This window comes from Monodon monoceros, unplaced genomic scaffold (genome assembly GCF_005190385.1).
Source record: "Monodon monoceros isolate NGI ecotype Baffin Bay Population unplaced genomic scaffold, NGI_Narwhal_1 Super_Scaffold_4, whole genome shotgun sequence".
Classification (NCBI taxonomy): Eukaryota; Metazoa; Chordata; class Mammalia; order Artiodactyla; family Monodontidae; genus Monodon; species Monodon monoceros.
In genome coordinates, this window is record NW_021703781.1 from 70,568,235 (window position 1) to 70,588,849 (window position 20,615).

A 20,615-nucleotide genomic window follows, 5' to 3' on the forward strand; every position below is an offset into this window, starting at 1 on the left:
GCCAGAACCCGCACCGACTCCTGCCTGGCCGCGGCGCTTCGCCCGCCGCCGCCGTGGCCTGTGCACTTCTATTTCTGGGTTTTCGGCAGGGCGGGAAGCAGGCGAGCGGGAACCCCAGGCGTGGACGTGCGAGTCCGGGCCCCAGGGTTGGGGGCTTCGGCTCGGCCGAGCCGACTTTGATTCGCCCGCCGCCCCTAGCAGCCCTGGGGCACCCCCGCCTTCACTCAGAGGGCACGTCCCGTAGCGGCTCTTGGACTCTGGTAGCTAAGCGCCAGCCCGGCCCCAGGGCAGGGCGCTGGGAGTACTACAAGTCCCAGCAGGCCCCGCGCCGCGAGCGCCGAAGCGGGAGGCGCGGCCCGGCCTGACGCCTGCGCAGTGCGGCCGCCCGAGCCTGCTAGTACCACACCCCCGGGAGGGACCGAGGGGAGGCAGAAGCATCCGAGGCATTAAAGCATCCGAGGGAGCCCGAGGGGAGGAGAATGGAGTGACAGAGAAACACGGAGGGTGGGGGGTGGGGGGGAGACTGTTGAGGGAGGGGGGAGGGGGGACACAGAGGGAGGAAGAAGCGGCGGCGGCGGCTCCTCTTTGCAGAGGTGGAAACTCCGAGGGATAAGAGCAGGAATAATGCGGTAGGCTAGGCGGGCTGCTCGCTCCCGGCTCCGGCAGCAGCGGCAGCAGCCCGAGCAGCGGCAGCAGCAGCGGCAGCACCTCAGGCGCTGACAGCCCCGCCGGCCGGCTCCCTCGCCGACCGCCGACTGTCAATGGAGCTGGAAAACATCGTGGCCAACACGGTCTTGCTGAAAGCCAGGGAAGGTAAGAGGCAGGGCTGGTGCGAGCCTGGCGCATTCGCCGCGGGCCGGGGTGCCGGTGTCGGGCGGCGTGTGATCTGGGGCTGTGCGTGTGCAGGATGCCCGCAGTGAGTTGGTCGGGAGCAGGACACCTCGGAGAGCTGCTCTGCAAACGTTTCAGGGTTCCTGCCCTTGTGCTCAGGGAATCTGGACTTGGGCAGAGAAGGAGAAACGTGGAGGTTGCAGGGATTAGGATGCTAAATCCCTTAGTTTCCAGCCAGCTCTAACCTTATATATCGTGCCATCTCGGCAGCTGTTGAAAGGTCAGTTGGAAAGGCTTTCATTCAGGAAGAGATGGGTAAACATGCAAATAAAATAGCTTTTCCGAGTCGGCCCGGGATGGTTCTGTGAGTGAATTCGGGGGGGGGGCGGGGGGTAGGGGGGAATTATTAGAAGCCAGTCTTTGCTTGCGCAGGCTGAGTTGATATAGGCTATTGCTGGAAACCTTCCGCTGGGAATGTTTCTTAGGGAAATCCCGTCGTGTGGAAGGAAGCCTTTTAAAGGCAAAGTAAGATGTTGAGGAATTAGCCTGTTCATAGAGTAACGAGAGGATGGCTGTACAACCTAGAAAATAATTAAGGATTTCAGGGGTGGGTTCCCCCCCCCCACTTTTGGGGAGGAGAGGTAAGTGAATTTTTTGGTTTTGGGCTCAATTAAGGAAAGAAAGGTAAGTGTGCCAAGTGTTTAGATGCGTTTTGGATGGAAATCATTAGATTTTTCTGCATTAGGCTGTCAGGAAATATCGTCTAAATGGAGTGGGTAAGAACCTAAGTCGAGACTATAAACACACTTTTTGACTCTTCCTTGAGATGGAAAAAAAAAAAAAAAAGAGAGAAAGTGGCCCAGAAACTTACATGCTTCCTAAAATGATTGCGTGCGTGTAAACATACATATTTGGGAACACCTGGAATTTATGTAACATCTCTTTTGCCAGGATTTGAGCTCTGGGTGCAGCCTTTTTATGAAAGGGGAAGTGGTTTTCCCTTTCGTGGGAGGAGGCTTTATTTGACACCCAAGGTAGTAGGCAGTCTACGTAAGGTCTTGACTTCAGAAGGATACTCGGGGAGCAGCCCACCAAAACGCCTTATTTATTTCTTAATATTTTCATTCACCCACTTTAATGAATGAAGGAAGACTTTCTGGCCAACAATAAAACGATTCATGTTTATCCAGACGGTTCCATCACCTTGTGGCACTGTACACGCTGTATGAGTAGGTGATGCACAGCTCAGCAACTCACGTCGTAATTTCGGTGTCACTTGTCTCTAAAGCAGCAGCCTGGAAGATTTGCTTTGAAAACTCCAGCAGAGTTGAAAATGTGCAGGTCTGTCCCTCCCATTGCTCAGCTTTGGTGTGAACAGACTTTTAAGAGAGGCTGTTACTTGGTGACTTCAGGTTCTAAAGCATGAATGTTTTCTGTTTTCCTAACGGGACATTGTAGCAAATTGGATCAAGGTAGGGGCTGGTGGGCTGTCTCCTGAACGGGGCAGTGAGTCCTGTAGGGGGAAAAGCGGACAAAACAGCCCCCCTCCCCCGCTCCCAGCCTTAGCAGCCGCCACCTAGTGGTGGAATATGGTTGTACATCTCAGGGCTCGGGGGCGGGGAAAGTTTTCACCCTCTCTCCATTCTGAAATTTTTTCCTGGGAAATCATTGGATATGATGGTACTGGAGGCTTCGCAAGTTACACTGGTTTCTCCTGTTGCCTGGGGAATTGGGCTGCCTAGATTTGCTGCTCTACACATTCGTTTGCCTGGAGCTTGCTTTTTTTCTTCTCTCAGCATTTGGTTGCTTCTTTTAAAATGTTTTGCTTGGAGAGGGCAAAGTATTATCAATTTTCTCCCCCAGTTTGATCTCCCCATTTTTTTTTTTTCACCAAAATGAATTCACCACTTGATAATTTTGTCTGTCAGGTTGACAAATTGTTTTTTTTTTTTTTTTTTTTTTAACAAATTGTTTTTTTCAGAGCCTTAGGAAAGAGGGCTACAGTCTGGAGGCTTATATGGAATGACCGAATTACAGTGATTAAAAGTTCCCAAGAATGTGCCTTTCACTTCCTTTTCCTTTTAAAGTCTTTTCAATTTCTCTTTGAGAGTTTGGTAGTCATCTCATGGTGAGAAAATAGGCTCCTGGTGGCGCCTTTGAAATGGAGGGGGCCTTGCCTCTAAGGATACAGAGAAACTGACACGTGAATGAGAAAAATTAATCGCTTACATGGAAACTTCGTTTTGAAATTTGCGTTTCTCCCCCCCTTTCTCTCATATGTCTAAAGAGAATCCATGATTTTAAGTGCTTCCACTTTCTTCTTGCTGGGTCTTTATTAAAGATTTGAGTACATATATTCTAATTAATGTAGAAGCTTTTAGAAATAAAAGCAATTAATTTTTCTCTTCTCGATTCTCATGTAGTTGAAGTCATTCTTTTCAATTAAGTAATTTTCCTAATAATCGTATTACCCAAATATTCAGAAATGAAAGTTCTAGTCAGTTTAGTGAAAGATCTAACATAAAATTTATAGTATCTTTAAAAATCTGAGTTGTTTAGAATGTTTAAAATCACTTCTTGAAGATTCTTGTGAATGGTTATAGATGAGAAATATGATTGGTAAATACGAAATATAATGTAGTTCACTTAACAAAATACACTGTAAACAATTTAAAATTGTTTACTTTCAAGTAAAAGTCACATTTGTCCCAAACAATAGAGAAACAGGCCTTGAAGAAAGACAGACATACTTTGCAAATGCTATGAAGGAATTTGTAGTTGTCCATGTTGGTGGGTAATTTTGGGGCCTATCTTTTGTTATTGTTACGCATTCTTAAAGGCAGATGTCTTCTAAATTCATTGTAAGTTCTTACCATAATAATACATGTATAAAGTGGAAAAATGAATATAGCAATAAGATAGAAAATCTATAAGTGAATTAGAGTAAAAATGATTCATCGTTAGTAATTAGAAAACATAGGAAGGCAGATTGCACCTTTGTGACAGTTGTTTTGAAATAAGATAGAGATCTGGGTTCAAAATTTTAAACTGCCCAAATGTATTTTGTTCTGGTCTCATGAGAAAACATCAACTTGATCACCCTTAGGAACTTCAGCTTACTCTCCTAAAAAGTGGGTGGTTAGGGAAAAAAAGAAAGAAGTTGAGACTGAATTCATGCCAATTTATGGAAATGAGCTAAGTGATTAAGCATTTAATGAAAAGAGACCCAGACTAACTTTATCTGTCTATCTATTTACATTTCAGAATCTCAGAAAATTGGCAAGCGTGCTAGTGCTGAAATAATAGTAGTGAGAAAGAGTGTTTGCAGAGGGCCTTTTGTGTGTTTCCTTTTGGTTTTATTGTTGCAGTAAAGGTTTTTGTGTTTTTGTCATATTCTAGATCTGTTGCCTCACTCCTGAGTGAACGGTGTGGAGCAGAAATTTTGTAAAGGCCCACCTTTCCTTTCTTCACAGGCCAGCAGTAGCCATAGTTGATCAATAAAGACGACAGAGAGGGAGTATTGATCACATTTTCCTGAGCGTGATACTAGCAGGCACTGAGTACAGGAACTGAGAAGTCAAAAACATAATGACTTTGCCCTTGGATGTCAAAAACCAGAATATGCAAGAGCCTTTGACTCAGATATCTCTGGAAATTTGTTGGCCCGGCTCTTCCTGATGATTAAGATTGGGGACCTGGGGAAAGGTGACAGCAGAGGCTGGGGAGGGCTGGAGAGGAGAGGGGACCCGCGTGCAGCCGGCGAGGGGCAGGCTCTGCCCAGACAGACTCAGCATTCCACAGCGGGGCTGAAAGCCCTTGTTGCCCCTCTTCCCTCTTCCCCTTGCACCCTAGTTCACGATGACAGAACCAAAACATCAGTGTATTCCGTTATTAGAACATCGGGATGTCTCTGAAGCCCACAGCCCTCCTACTGCTATCGGCAGGCGTACTTAATCCACCCCGTGGCTTCTCGCTTCAATCTTCCCGCACAGAAGAGCGGCAGCTTTGCATCCTGGGTGCAGGCTGCTCAGCGTGTGTAAAAGCTGCTGGGCCTATTAAGTACAAAGCTGTCATGAAATGAAGCTGCCTTTTACTGTTTCTGAGTTTCTTTTCAGTACTGACAACTTGGAGGTGGAGAAACCAAAAGCAATTGTTTTCAGAGGCCTTGCTTTCCTACAGAAAGATTTCCAGTGATGATTTTACCTAATCTAGCTGCCTGTTTTTAAAACCATCAGATAAATGCCCACAAGACTCTCGTCTTTCGGTAGCTTAGCCACTTCTTGTCAGATTCTACACTCCAAAACGCTTGATTCTTCCAGTCCCCAAACTAATCCTTGTTTAAATTATATCTTCAGCAGCCATAATTCTTTTTTTTTTTTTTTTTTTTTTTGCGTTACGCGGGCCTCTCACTGCTGTGGCCTCTCCTGCTGCGGAGCACAGGCTCCGGACGCGCAGGCTTAGCGGCCATGGCTCACGGGCCCAGCCGCTCTGCGGCATGTGGGATCCTCCTGGACTGGGGCACGAACCTGTGTCCCCTGCATCAGCAGGTGGACTCTCAACCACTGTGCCACCAGGGAATCCCAGCCATAATTCTTGTAGTGGTTTGCCAAATGATACCCTTTGGGTGTGGGCCGAAGACTTTGGTAACATCCAAGTGAATTTCAGGAAAGAGCTCAGTGTAGGACCAAATTCACCTTTACCAAGGGCCATTCAACCCAGACCTGGGAATTTACAGTGTTCTAGTGAAGTGGTTCCAGGACTGCAGGTAATACTTAACGTTAATATTTGTTGCCAGTATATTTGTAGCTCAAGGTAAAGTATTATAGTATCTAGTCATTTTTGAAATAAAAAAGACTTATGGTTACAAAAAGATTTCACTGCAGTAGAGCATGCAATTCAGAGATGAAATTTGAGAAAACAATAGAAAGTGACTTAAAAACAGGTGACACATAGAAAAGGAAATCAGGAATTTCTTCAGTCTTACAACCCCTAGCCCCTACACCTCACTTCAAAATAGAATAGTGAAGATAAAGGGTTTTAAGATGTGATTTTAAATGATTAAAATAGATTATGTGGGCTTAAATAACAGGAGTGATTTCTACTTTGAAACACATCCTATTACATTTCAGTGAAAATTTTTATTTAAAAATATCCTAAACATTGAAAAGATTTTAATCCATAAGTAAAACTTAAAATTTTATCTTTTGGGGGTAAAGACAATATTGTTCCATCTGGTACCATTCAGACACTGGAGGAAACACCCCATTTGGTATAAATTGTGCTGCCTTTTAAAGAGAAAGTAGTTATGTCCTGACTAGACCTTGCCCCCTCCCCCAGTTTCTCATTTTGGGTTAACCATTCTTAAATTGTCTTCTGAGGTTCTTACAAGGGTAAAAATCATTCATTCATTCAGCATTTGATTGTTGAAGGACCCTGTTGGAGGTGACATTTTGGATGTTCAGCTTTGATGAGATGCAGCTGGAGGTGGGTGACGAGATGGAATTGGGCATCATCATTATCTTCTTAGGCTTTTAAACTGATAAATCAGATCTGAGTAGAACCCGATTTTTCCCCCGAAGAGCTGAAGCTGTCTGTTGTGTGACCCGCTTAGCTGGGAACTCTCTGTTGACTCTGCTGTGCCTAGAACTTGAACACTAGCCTGAGGGACCAAAACACGATTTAAGGATAATTCAGAAGTCATACTTGAGGGATAGGCCCGAATCTGGAAGACAACTGCTGATTTTCCAAGATACTGTGTTTTTATGACAGTCAGTTCCTACAAATGGAAACCGCTCAAAACAATAGCAAGAGGACCCTTTGGTTGAGGAATGAGAAGATCCAAGAGGAAAGTGGTGTGCGGAGGTGCCTTCCAGGTGGGACCTTGGTGGTCTTCCTAGGGCAGCAGCCTGGGCAGGGCTGATGGGCTGCAGTTCAGGGGTAAAGATGGTGGAGGCCGCCTTCCTTTCTGGCTTTTTCTTGGAATTGGTTTGAGCATGTCCTCTGGTGGAGCCTGGAATGACCTGAAAGTGTTAAAGGCGTCTGTCTAGTCCTCTAAAGATGTGCTGTCCAACATGGTAGCTACTAGCTGCATGTGGCTATTTACGTTTAAGTTAATTAAAGGGAAACACTCCATTCCTGAAGCCAACCATGTTTCAAGTGCTCACCAGTCACGTGTGGCTAGTGGCTACCCTGTTGGATGGTACAGATGTAGAACATTCCCAGCACTGCAGAAAGTTCACTTGGACAGAGCTTCTCTAGAGTTCTACACCTTGAATTAAATGAGTGTGCTAACCCCATAACTTCTGACATGAAAACTGGGAGAAGGTAAGGGAGGGGAAGGAGGGGGAGAAACAGGAGAGGCTGGGGGGCTGGGGGATCAGGGATTAGGACTGAGTCACTTCAGAGAAAAATGCAGTTCAAGGACAATCATAGACGTTGGTGGTGATAGTAAGCCACCCATATTCCTCCCCCCCCCTCGTTTTTTTTCATATCTTGTTGGGAAATTTGCCTAGATTGAGCAACTGACTGTCCTGATTTAAATTTTTTTTTTTTGCGGTACGCGGGCCCCTCACTGTTGTGGCCTCTTCCGTTGTGGCCCACAGGCTCCGGACACGCAGGCTCAGCGGCCATGGCCGACGGGCCCAGCCGCTCCGCGGCATGTGGGACCCTCCCGTACCGGGGCACGAACCCGCGTCCCCTGCATCGACAGGCAGACTCAACCACTGCGCCACCAGGGAAGCCCCATGATTTAAATTAAGTGCATGGTATAGATGCGCACAGGGCCCCATGTTCCTTCTCGAAACTCCTGAGGTGAGGATATTTTAAAACCATCATTTTATTAATAAAAACAAAGTCGTGTGTACAGTAAATCCGCAGAAAGAAGGAAAAAAAAACAAAGCCTCTTTCTATGGATTTCAAAAAGACAGTCTAAAATGAGCGGGAAGATAGGTAAAACAATTTTAAGGGTTTCCGTTTTCTTTTGAACACACCAGATTGAAAGAAGATCATGGAGAAAGATGTCAAGAACACACTATTCCTGCACCCGGTTTAAAATGATTTCTCTTTAAAAACTGTTTCCTGTGTGATTTGAAACCTTTTAACGATAACCCAGTTAGAACACACTTAGAAAGCAACATGATTATTTGAAACAATGAAACAGTGCGCTGCTGTTCTTTGGGGTCGGAAGCACAGAACTCTGTCTGAAGTTGTGCCAGGGAGTCGACTGGTAACCTCCTCCTGGCAGAAGTCAGCAATAAATTAGGCTCATTTCCATAGGGCCTGTTTTGTCTCTAGGAATTTGTGGTCGGTGGAGTATCAGTATTTTTTTAAAAGGCAATGATGAAATAAACCTTAAAGGAGAACTTCTGGGGCCTGTGCAGAAAGTAAAAGAAACGGAGATAAACAGATAAGAACATTCATAGGTTGAGAAGCGGCAGAGGTCCACGGGACGGCCAGGGCCTGGGCTGCCCCAAGGCTTCTCGGTGGGTCTACTGATCTGTTCTCCACTTTCCAGAATAGAGGTCACCCCTGCTTTTCAGATGAGGAAAAGTGAGAGGAAAGAAAGGGAGTCACTTGTCCAAGGTTACTTGAATTGCAGACTTTTCTAGAGAAGCCCTTCAAAATCCTTTAACGTTCCAAAAGAAATCTTTCCCCTCCCCTGTAATAACATAAGCCCCAAACTCCCACAAAAACCGAAAACCAAAAAACCAAACCCATTTCTCTGGGCGGTATGGTTTCTAAATGTAAATGCCCTGAGGTTGCACTTGTGGAAGAGAAAAAGGGTCTCTGACAGATTTCCTGGGGAAAAGGGGCAAAATGGGAATCTAATTGCCCTCCAGACCCTGACTTCAGCTAAATGCCAGTTTGAGAGCAGTTGGATAAAGTAATTCCTACTAGGCTATGAATGACTACCATAAAGTGAGTCCTCAGAGTGGGTGTTCCCATTTTAAAAGTAGAACTGTTTATCGGCTCGACTGAATCTGTGATTGACGAGGGGGAGACATATACAAACGTGCCTGCACCTGTGCATGTGTGCACACATGGCTGCGATCCGTTCTGAAGCCCCCATCACCTGTGTTCTACCTGCGTTCCCCCCTCCCTGACACATACCAGCACAACCAAAGAGCAAGGTCAGCCTCTTGGCATTCTTCTTCTTCCTGGCAGGGCTTGGGGAGAATCCTGAGTAGCCAAAGAATTGCCCCTGAGGGACAGGGGATTAAACGAGATGGGCGGTGGTAGGGACATGTCAGCGGTGGCAGCCCTGCTCCCTCTCCTTGGCAGAGCCAAGACATGGGCACTGGACAGGCCAGCTCCTGCTGATGTTGGCTTGCCACGTGCAGGTCATGTCTGCCCGAGCTCCCCTTCCTTGGGTGCTTGCTACCCCTTGGGAGATTCTTGCCCCCGTGCAGCTCTGCCTCATGCACCTTAGGTATATGCTCATGTCTCTGCAGCTTGCTTTCTTTTTTTTTTTTTGCGGTACGCGGGCCTCTCACTGTTGTGGCCTCTCCCGTTGCGGAGCACAGGCTCTGGACGCGCAGGCTCAGCGGCCATGGCTCACGGGCCCAGCCACTCCGCGGCATGTGGGAACTTCCTGGACCGGGGCACGAACCCGTGTCCCCTGCATCGGCAGGCGGACTCTCAACCACTGCGCCACCAGGGAAGCCCTCTGCAGCTTTCTTTACTAATAGAAAAGTAGGGGGCTGGGATGGGGGTTACCTACTGGAGTGGTTTCTCGGCCACATCGCAGGGCACAACCCCTCTTCCTCCCAAAGAGAATGTGTGAAGCAGCCTTTTTCCCCAGAAAAGCTCTCTCAGAGTTAACCCTTTCCATGTCGCAAGGGTAACCTTGTGGGTATTTGCATTTAGAAACCAAACCATGCATGCGTGGGTGCATTTTGCATTAACTTAGGAACTTTACTTTTCAAGGATCTTTGGGAGCTGAGAGTCTCTTCCTTGGGGGTTGCTGTCAAACTTGAGACATCCTGCTGGAGAGGAGGCAGCACGAATGAGGGGACAGGGAGTCAAGCCTTTGATCTGCTCCTGCAGAGAAGGTGAAGCTCCAAACTTAACCGCTTCAGGAAGGGAAGTGGGGGGTGAAGGATAGAATGACCCACTACAGGGTGGAGAGAACCCAGCCAGTGTAATTGGTCTGCATATCTGATAAAAGGTCTTATGAAGCCTCATTTGAAAATGGAATTCCATCTTGGCACAGGTCTTAGCACCACTTGTGAAATGGAAACAAGCTGGAGGAGGGTCAACAAATGGGCCATGAAAAACGGCTTTCTGATGGCTGTTGCAGGAATGCAGTCTGCTCCGTCCTAACAGGGTCTGGGCGCTGAGGAACAGCTTGTTAGGATGCTTAGATAACATCCCCCGAGAAGGACCCCAAGCTCTAGGACAGATAGGGGTGGGATGGGGACAAAGAATTGGGCTGCAGGCTTGAATGGCAAAGATGTCTCAAAATCCCACTTTTCTCAAGCCGAGTGCTGTAGTGGGTTGATGCCACTAAGCCTACAGTCACAGATTAGGGAGACTGTCAGTCAGACGCGTGCGTGCCTGGAACGTAGTAGGTGTTCAACAAACCTTGATTTGGGAATGACTGATGTATATCTAAGTTTTGTGGAGGAGGGGGAAGAGCCAAGAAACTAAGGTCCTCAAGAAGTGGCCTTGATGTCTCAGTAGATGGTAAATTAGGAGATGATTCAACACGGTTAAGAAAGATTAACTAAGGGTATAGGGCAAATTGGAAAATGTTTTCCAAATGTTTGTCTTAACTGTGAAAAATGTCTGGCAGACTTCCCCACCCTGACCCCCAAATTGGAAGTGGTTTGTTTTTACTTGTTTTGGAAGAAATAAATGTTTGCATTAGTCCAAACATTCGGGGCAAACAGTTCTCCCCAATTCTGAGGCTCTGTGTGGGTCGGAGATGTTTCATGCTGATAACACTCATACCTTTTTTGGTTAAATTGAAGGTAGCTTAGGACACAATCTTCACATGCTTTTCACATCACTGCTAGAACGAGGCTGAGCAAATGGAAAGAAAATAGGAAGCCAAACACGGATCCTTCCAGATCCAGCAATGGCTGATGACCTGGCATTTGAAGGATAGAATCTTTATAGAAAAATTGCCTGTTTGCTCATGGGCAAAGAGGCTGGATCCAATTAAGACAAGGAAAACGTATGTTAACTCAGAGAAAAAATTTCTAAACAGTCAATCCTGTAATCCTCTCTGAAGAGGAAGGGGTCGACATGACGGGGCTTTATGGATGATGCCAAACCCTGTGCTATATAATAATTAGTAACCACTGGTTATTCTGCCTCACACTCATTCCCCAAACCACTAACCATCGCTTGCGGTGGAATGCACCAGGCCTAGATATTTGCCCCAGATGTCTTCCCATGGATAGTATCCAATTAGAGGACTTTTGAGAATTAAAGCTTAATTCTCTTATAACATAGCAGAATACAAATTAAAGAAGAACAAACCTGATTTCCTCGTCGGTTCAATGGGTGACTAAGGTGAGGGTTAGCCTTCAGGTTCCCTTCAAGGACACGTCTCAGTTTACGTTTTGGTAACTATTGGGTGGCTAATTGTTTTACGTCCTGGTGCCTGGTGCTTTTGCTAGTTTTTTTGGGCAGCTTACAAACATTTCAGGAGTGGCTGTGAGGGGATCGAGGATTTGAGAGGCCTATTCAGAGAAGTGGACCTATGTCTGCTTATAATTTCATTCTTCCACGGTGGGCCTCTGCATTCTAAATGTCTTCCTAAAATATAGAGCTTTGGGGATCCCTGCAAGCAGAATTCCGAGGGCGATAGCCCTAGACTGGCTTCTGCATCTTCCCTAGGGTCGTAAATCCAGTATTTAGTTAGGTCTTCTTATGTGCTAGGCACCATGCTAGGCTCTGAATGGAGGACAGGAAGCAATGGAGCTTCCCTTCTTCATTGTCTTTTTTAATAAAGATATTTTTATTTTTATTTATTTGGCCATGCCTCTCGGCTTGTGGGACTAGCTCCCCGACTAGAGATTGAACCCATGCCCTCGTCATTGAAAGCTCAGTCTTAACCACTGGACCGCCGGGGGATTCCCGCCTTCTTCCTTTTAACAGAATTGTTTAGGAATTATAGAGTCCTTGGTGCCCATGGTTTCATTTGCTCTTTACAGCCCTGTGAGGTATGTTTTGTTCTTCCCCAGTTTATAGATGAAGAATCGAAGGCTCCGAGAGATATTGGGTTGGCCAAAAGGTTCGTTCGGGCTTTTCTGTAACTTCTTACAGAAAAACCAGAAAGAACCTTTTGGCCAACCCAATAAATGCCTTGTCCTGGAGCATCCTGCTAGTTCCACAGCCCGGACCCAGCGCCAAGCCCAGTCTCTACCCTGACATTCTGCTCCATCACGGCTGCTGCCCTCAATAATCTTACCAGCTAGTGGGAACATCAATACTAACGTGCATGAGACATTTGCAAAAGAACCAAGTGTGCCGCTGTGACTCACAATTCAATAGGAGTCATTCTATCTAAATTTGAAGGTTTTCAAACGTTTGCACAGACAATACTTGCTTGCTAAAGAAAATGCAAACAACAGCGCACAACATCAAGAAGAAAGTCAAAATCTCCCTCCTCCCGTGTGCCCCTGCTACCCGTTCCATCCCTCAGAGATAGTTACTGTCAGCATTTAGATGGACATTTTCCCAGATCTCTATGTATGTGCACTCATGAACATACAGATACATTTGACACAAATGGGATCCTAGTATCCACGTACTTCTGCAGCTGTTTTCAGTCAACAATAAGTTGTAGTGCCTTCGTATATCTCTGTTTATAGTTTCCCATGAAACGAAGGTGTGTTAGGAAAAATTGTGAAAGACTTTGTAGATGGAGTGTTGTTGCAGTGGAATGCTGGGTGTTTTCTAGCAGACCCTGAAGGGCTATCGGGCTGTAAACGGGTCTGTGTCTTTGATTGTTTTGGAGTAGCTACATTATTACATTATTAATGTATTTAACCATACATTATTAATGTATTTAAACAAGCCCCTATAGTGGGCCATTTAGGTTTTCCAATTTTTAAGTATATTGTAAACAGTATGGGAATCGTCTACCCATTCTATAACATCTTTATACACTTATTTAAAGACTTAGTCCCCCCGACTCCCCATGGTGGTATCTGCCTAATAGATACCATCCCTCACTCCCCCCCCTTGGGAAGAAGAGTGATGATTTCTGAAATGGAGTTAAGTGATCCTAGGGATGTACAAAGTACATTTTCTTATGAGAAAGAAGCATGATACACGTGAGGACATGTGATACGATATTCTTGAAACCTTTGGTTTAACACCTGCACCTCTGAGTGTTCAGTCATCTTTTCTATGCTATTCAAAGCTTGGATTGGGGAAATCAAGTTCAGTCAAAGACTTTCCTTGGTGATGACTTTATAATTGCCCCTGAGTTTTGCATGTGTGAATCTGGCAGGGAACACAGGCTCAGATAACAGCCCATATTTCTCTCTCTCTCTCTGTTTTGTTTTGTTTTTTGGCTGCACTGTGTGGCTTGCGGGATCTTAGTTCCCGACCAGGGATCGAACACACATGCCCCCTGCAGTGGAAGTGCAGAGCCCTAACCACTGAACCACCAGGGAAGTCCCATATATTCCTCTCTTTTGATCATCACCACAAGCCAGACTTGGAAGCTATTATTATTGTTATTTCAATTTGAGAAAGAAAAATATCAAGCTCAGAGAGGTGATATGATTTTCCAAGGTCACACAGCAAGGACCCACTTCTCCCCCTTCCTCCTCTGGTGCTAACTCACCACATCTTTTCCCATCTGTAAGGACTTCCACATTTGTTTGTATGTTGCATAACTCTAGGGAGTCATCTGAACCTGGAGTTCGGAGTTCATTGTTCAGAGGGAGTAGAGTTATAAATGTATCTTGGGGAAGGGGCACCCTTTCCTAATTCTTTCAGAGGTGCCACATGTGCTGCTGGTGGTTCCACACAGTGTCCTTTGCCTCCTGTCTCTTAGCTGGTATAGCTTTCTCCTCTGTGGAATTCTGGGGGTTTTTCCATGGGTAACTGCTTTGACTGCAGGTTTGCATGTGATTTACCTGGGTGAGGGTTCTGTGAGTCCCACCTTGAGAATCCAGAGCTCAGGTAAAAACAGTACAAAACAAAAAAACCCCTGGCCCTGCCTCCCCACTCTGTATCCCTCTGAGATAAGCTTGGCTCCAGGGCATAGTCCAAGGTCCTGGGTCTTGAATATTTTTGTAACAGTTGGAGAAGAGAGTGGCATTTTCTTCCTGGAAGCGTTTGTGGGTTTTTGGCTCGCCCGGTGGAGACTCACTGTGCCTGGAAGCGCGGGAACGGAGAAAGGCGGCCCCTTGATTGGATGATGAGTCTGCACAGGGCTGTGGGCTCACTGTCATCTCCGGCTGCAGGAAGGAGCTCCACCAACCAGAGCCTGTGCCTTCCTTCCCCAGAAGAGGGGTCTCAGGACCGAAGGAAGCCCACGTGTGCGTGGAGTGCAGGGCCAGAGCAGAAGCAGCCTCTAAAGTAGGACCGGCCCCTCTCTGAGGCAGTTCTGCTCTAATACTGATTCCCAGGCTGCATTAGTTCCCTAGGGCCACTTAGGGCTACAAAGTACCACAAAATGGGCGGCTTAGAACCACAAAAATTTATCGTCTCACAGTTCTGGAGGCCAAAATCAAGTTGTGGGCAGGCCACGCTCCCTGTGAAGGTGCTAGGGAAGGATCTTTTCCAGACCTCTCTCCTAGCTTCTGGTAGCCTCAGGCGTGCCTTGGCTTATAGATGGTTGTCTTCTCTTTATTATGTCTCTTCATGTGCTTTTCCCTCTGTACCTGTCTGTCTCGGGGTCCAAACTTCCCCCTTTTATAAGGACACCAGTCATATTAGATTGAGGCCCACCCTAGCGACCTCATTTTAACTTAATTACCTCTATAAAGACCCTGTTTCCAAATAGGTCACATTCTGAGGGTTATGGCTTCAACATCTTTTTTTTGGTGGGGCAGGGCACAGTGCAACCTGTAACACAAAGCCCTGCCCCTGATGTTCTAAATCAGAAGCTCCTGGGGAGCACCTGAGCATTTGTATTTTAAAAACTCCCCAGGATCAGCCAGGTTGGGGAACCACTGCTCTAAAAGTTTTCTCACTCTCTTCTGAGGTGATCTTGGAGATTCAACTCCAACCTGGCTCCCCAAGCAGTACCGTCTGCAGCTTCCCTAGCAGTAGGTTTCTGCCCCCTGCGCAAATCTTTCTAGTGTAGAGGAACTCATATATATATGAATGATAGGCTTTTTGCTTTACCCACTAAACAGTAAACTCCCCTGAGGGCGGGGACTAGGTTTTTTCTTTCCTGTATCTCCCTGGGCCTCACCAAATGCTAATGGCAAACCCAAGTTTGCAGTCAAGCCCAGGTGTGCCTGGTGCAGTGCTAACCCACCAGGTCCTGGTTCTGCTCTTTAGAGGCATCCAGAAACAATGCAGCACCCTTTGCTGAGGAGGCCCTTCTGATGTTAGAAGACAGCTGTAATGCCCACTGTAGAACTGGCGCCAGAACCCCAGCCTCTAGATTCCCAGGTCTGTGCTTTCACTGTACATCACGTTCGAATAACAGACACATTCAACCAAGGGTCAGAATCTGCTGGCAGATGGGGTGTTGCTTACACCTAGCACAGCTCAAGGAAAAGCTGTTTAATAAATTCCTAGAGGCGGGGTCGAGACACCCACTTTTTTGCTTTTCAAGGTAATATGGTATCTTCTCTTGCTGTTAAGTGCACCAAGCCAAGATGTGCAGTTTCTGTTGAAAGCGCTATTAATGCCTCTAGTGAAAAGGCTGAAGGGAAGGGAGATTGTGCCGCCGACACCCTGGCTGTGTGAGCTTAGACACATTGCTTGACCTCTCTGAGCCTTTCCTCGGCTGTGTAAATGTGTACCTCGGCCCAGGTGATTGCCAGAGCTCTTCTCACCCTTTGGATCTTGAGAATTTGCTGGTGTATATTTCACTGATAGGAATTCATCTGTGGGTACTTCATGATAAGATTCGATGTTAATTTTGAGAGCAGGCATTACATATTAAAATGAAAAGTACCCCAAGGAAAGAATTGGAGCTGGGAGGGGTTGTGTGTATAATAGAAACAAACAGAAAAAGCAGAAAACCCATCACTGCTAGTTTAACTGAAGCCTGCAATCTAAGAAAGGCAAATGCATGATTCTAGTATTTTCTTTAGTGGATCATAGAAAGGCAAATCAAAAATAAAAAATAAACTGTTTGATTGTTCTGCACTGTATTATCTTAATAAACAGTCTTCCTGGAAAGTTTAAAAAGACACAGTGCTCTGTCTGGCCAAAAAATACAATAAGTAAATAGTGTTGAGAAAATAAGAATTTTCCATCTAGACATGAGTGATGGAAACATTTTCATGTGGACTTGGTGACATCCCGCAAGGAGTCAGAGATTGATAGGCATTACCTACTTTCCAGGGCTGTGGTTGGGGACATTGTTGTCACCCGCAGGGAAAGAGGTCAGAGACTCAGACGGGAATGGGCCCTGCCAAGCACTCTTGTGGGTTCCTGGCAAATCCTGACTCACTTCTTCATTCCTCTGCAACGTGCAGTCTAGATGTCTGCCTTATCTCGACTGGTGGCACAGATTTCATAGACTAGGGTGATGCTGAGAGGGTTGGTGGTCCTCTTCTGTGTAAGGTTTCTACAGCTGGAATTGGTACAAGGTGGAGACTGGTAATTTGGGTTCTGTCCTTTGTTGTTAATTTGTCTGACTAGGTCACAAAGCTAGTAACTTAGCCTTTCTGTATCTTTATCATTACATAATGCCCTAATGATTACAGAGACCAAAGAAAGGATATAAATAAAATACAAAGTTCAGATACAGACTCAAGTTTATGCAAAAATTTAGTATATAATAAAGGAAGCATTCGAATCAATGGGTAAAGAACAGCTTACTCAGGAAACGATGTTGAGGTAACTAGCTCACTCGTCATTGGGGAAGGCATGTTAGATTCCAGCGAGACTGGTATTTCCCTCCCCAATTCTGATTCGAAAAATCCTAAGGAATGACTTCCGTTGGCCTGCCTTCATCGCTCTGGAACAATTAACATAGATCATAGGCATCAATTCTTAGACTCTTAGGTTGCAGGCCATTGGGGTGAAGTTGTAAGACCATGGTGGCTCTGGTTGCAGCCAGAGAGGATGGGGGTTTTAAGTGGGGAGGTCATTTCTAGGGGGGGAAAAAAAAAGAGGGTCATGGTCAGACAGGCAGTATGTAGGGATTTGCTATACAAGAAAATATCCTCAATCTCACCAGTAAGCAGAATCTTATATATATGCATAATCTTACATTGGCAAAAATTTTAAACATTGATAATGCCTCTTTAAGGAAGTGTGGGTAAATAAGTTCTTTCAAACATTATACTTCCACTGCTGATAGGAGTGTAAATTAATAAGTCTTTCTTAAGGACAGCTTGGCTATATATATATATATATATATATATGTATGTATATATGTCTCAAAAGGCTTGAAATTGTGTAACCCTTGGTCTTGAAATTCTATTTCTAAAATATTTTTTTAGGAAAAAGGAAAAATCAATGCACAAGTGCTATGCAGGAGGTTGTTGAGTAGACGGTGTTTATAATAGAGAGAAATTGGAAGCAATTTCAATGACCTTCAGTAGAGGCTTGATAAAATGAATTTTGGCGTATTCAAAAAATGGACACATACGTAGCCATGAAGAATTATGGAGATCAATTCTTATTGACATGGAGAGATGATCATAACATAGTGGGTGGAAGTTAGGAAAACCTGGATTTTGTACAGTGAGTGTTCATTATACTTAGAAAAACAAAGACATTTCCATCTGGAGAGGGGGGATGACAATTTGTGCCTTGTAGGGCACAATTTATATTCTTTGATGGGAACATAAAGAAATAAAATCCATAAAAAAACAAAACAAAACATGCCAGGCCCTCTGGGTCTCACCAGGGGTTGTCCTTCTTAGCATTTCACCATGGTAAGTCATAAGATTATTCCCGCCATCTTGCTCAAATGATTCTAGAAATTTTCCCTTGGCCCCATCAGTTGACTGACTAGCTTGATTGAATCTGTGAATAAATGTCTTAGTGCACCTAGAACACTTTTTTGGGTGGGGAATCATCTTTGTCTCGCAAATATGAATTTGATTTTTAGGAAAAGCTTACATTCTTACTGTTGGGTTTGGCGCGTGAGGGCAAGCGGCCCCTCTGGGTGGCAGTTTTGGAGCTGAGGAGGAGGCAAGAGCGGAGAACGGGACTCTTCCCAGTACCCTGGGCAGGGTTGGGGTTTATCTAAATCCCCCCCAGGGTACTTGCTTTGTTAGGCTGGGTTCTTCTGGGTGTGCAGGCCCTTTGTGTTTGCCTCATCAGTAAGGCAACTTGCTTCTTTTATTGTCACATGACAGTTGGTGGGAGGTGAGCACCTGAATTCTTGTGTGACAAGTTGGGGAATTGATGAAGAGACACTGTGACTGTCTGGAATCCTGTAACCAGGGATGTGCCCGGGGCACTGGCATCCTGTCAGCTCTATCTAGTGAACCAATGACCAGCTAATGAGCGGGCATACTTTGGTATGCACACAACTGGAGTCAGTTTCACTGCCATGATTCAAGCACCTCCCAGGTGTGAAAGGCCAGGTGAGGCGCTTTAGGAACGTCAAGATGAAAGAGACTGCTTTGGTCTTCAGGATGTTCCAGTGTAGTTGGGGAAGGACAGATACATGGCCAACTACATTACAAGGTAGACCATAACTACAGAGGTGGTCTCGATGGGGGCGTTCAGTAAACACTTCACAGAGAGTCGGTGTTTGGCTGGACCATGGAGGCTGGTGGCTGAAAGTGTGAAGCCACCATTCACAGAGCCCCTGCCGGGTGCCAGGCTTTGTGAAGGGGGCTTTACAGAGATGTAGTTTTCAATCCAGTGCGTTAGGTGTCATTGTCATTTGCATATGACAAATCTGACAGAAAGGCTACTGTCTGAAGTCTTGCAGCCGGTAAGCATTGTAGCTTGGATCTGACCCTAAAAGCAGTGTTGTGGGAAGAATTCCACCTCATGAGGTTACAGGGTGGAGACGGAGGTTCCTGGCAGTGGGGAGGGTAGAGCTAAATGGTGGTGACCGGGGGGAATAACACCGGGTGGTTGTTTGCCTGGTGCCTGGACTAGCTGCAGGGTAGCAGGGCAGGAAGCCTGGAAGAGTGGACAGTCACGTGGGGAACGAGGAGGTCTCTGAATGCCAGGCTGAGAGGTCTGGAGTTGCATTTGGAGTTACGGAGCTTTTAAACATTAGCATGGGCTAATAGGCTAATGCTGGCTGAGCTGGAAGGCCCTGGATCTGGCAGCAGAGGCTGTGAGGCCAAATGCCCAGTAGTTCTGAGAAATATGTAGGGGCTGACCAGGCTCCTCCCCAAAAGAGGGAATGGGGTGGATAGGCACGGCCTTGGAGGCTGAATCTATAGGACTCGGCACCTGATGGGATATGGAGGTGTGTGGAAGGACAAAACTATTAAGTTTGAACGCAGGCGACATTGCAGAGCAGCTGGGAAGATGGTGCGGGTTCTGGGAAAAGATGCAGGTATGGTTCGGGCCTCACTGAGTGGAGGAATGGCCGGGACGGAGCCTTGAAGTTTGTAGGAGCCTCCAGGCCAGAGGTGAGGTTTGGCGAGGTGCCGACAAGCAGCAGCTTTGAAGAGACATGGGAGCAGGTGGCTCTGTTGTTTTTCTCTGCCCAGCACCCATTCCCTCTTCTGGTAACTGCGCCTCCATTTTTCTCGGGGACCGCTCCTCCCTCATATTCAATCCATGAGGTTGGGTGGTAGTGACTTCTCATTGGCTCTGTTGGTGAGCATGTGACCCAACCCTGGCCAATCAGAGCACTGCTTCTCTCTCTATCTCAGGGACCAGAGATAAGGCTGTGATTCATGGTCCAGAAAGGGCTGCCCTAATGTCGCTGGGGTTGCCGAGCTGGTGGAAGGGAAGCCTGAAGCTGCTGGTGGCTGTTGCCACAGGCTGCTTGAGAATAAAGCCAACCTGAGAGGGAGAGGGAGAGAGAGAGATGGATTCCTCATCACATTTATTTGATGTTGGTCTCCAGCCATCCCGGGAGCCAGATGTCTACCCTAGGCTTCCTGTTTGGGTGACCCATGACTTGACACTAACAGTCAAAGGGTCCTGACTCACTCCGGGTTAGAAGCCATGTCTTTAGGGGATACCTAACCCTAGAAGGCGTGGCCAGAGGGATGGGGCATGTATCAGGAGGACCCTCTGCGTCAAGGAAGGCTGGGTGAACGTTTGTCCCGGGCTTTGCCTGAGCATAGGGGCAGGTGCGTTTGATGTTTGCCACAAACAATACAGTCTCCCACCTGACTGCCCTAATGGGACTCCAGTTGTAGAAAAAAAAAAATCAGGAAATAAGTAAACAAACATGCTGGTCACCATGGAAATGTGAACCCAAGGTGTTAGGAACAATAGCTGTGCGTGAGTCCGGAAGTGGATTTGTCTACACAGACATTGGTTTGATCCCAAATCTGTTTCCTTGTGGGAGCCTGGACATGTCCATAAACTCATTATATAGCCAGCTCTTCCCTGGAGAGGGTAACATCTCTGATAAGCCTTTGTTTTATCATTATTAAAATAGCTATAAACTTAATACAGTGCTCATGCCTGCCAGGGCCCTCCCTGGCAACTGCCTTTTGAGGTAGATACTCTTTTTTTTTTTTTTTTTTTTTTTT

At 46.2% G+C, this 20,615-nt stretch overlaps 1 protein-coding gene across 3 annotated transcripts in view; it reads left to right on the plus strand.

Annotated features, from left to right (window-relative positions):
- Nucleotides 1–544: 544 nt before the first annotated feature.
- Nucleotides 545–20,615, plus strand: part of GRK5 (G protein-coupled receptor kinase 5) — a 223,427-nt gene continuing 203,356 nt past the window's right edge. For 2 of the 3 annotated variants that reach the window (XR_003796962.1, XM_029244702.1), the window contains exon 1: nt 555–813. Coding sequence is in view for 2 of the 3 variants with exons in the window: in XM_029244702.1 (XP_029100535.1) it covers nt 762–813 (52 nt within the window). In the remaining variant the exon portion in view is untranslated. Of the gene's footprint in view, nt 814–20,615 lie in introns of all 3 variants that reach the window. The other variant, XM_029244703.1, reaches the window with a different exon arrangement.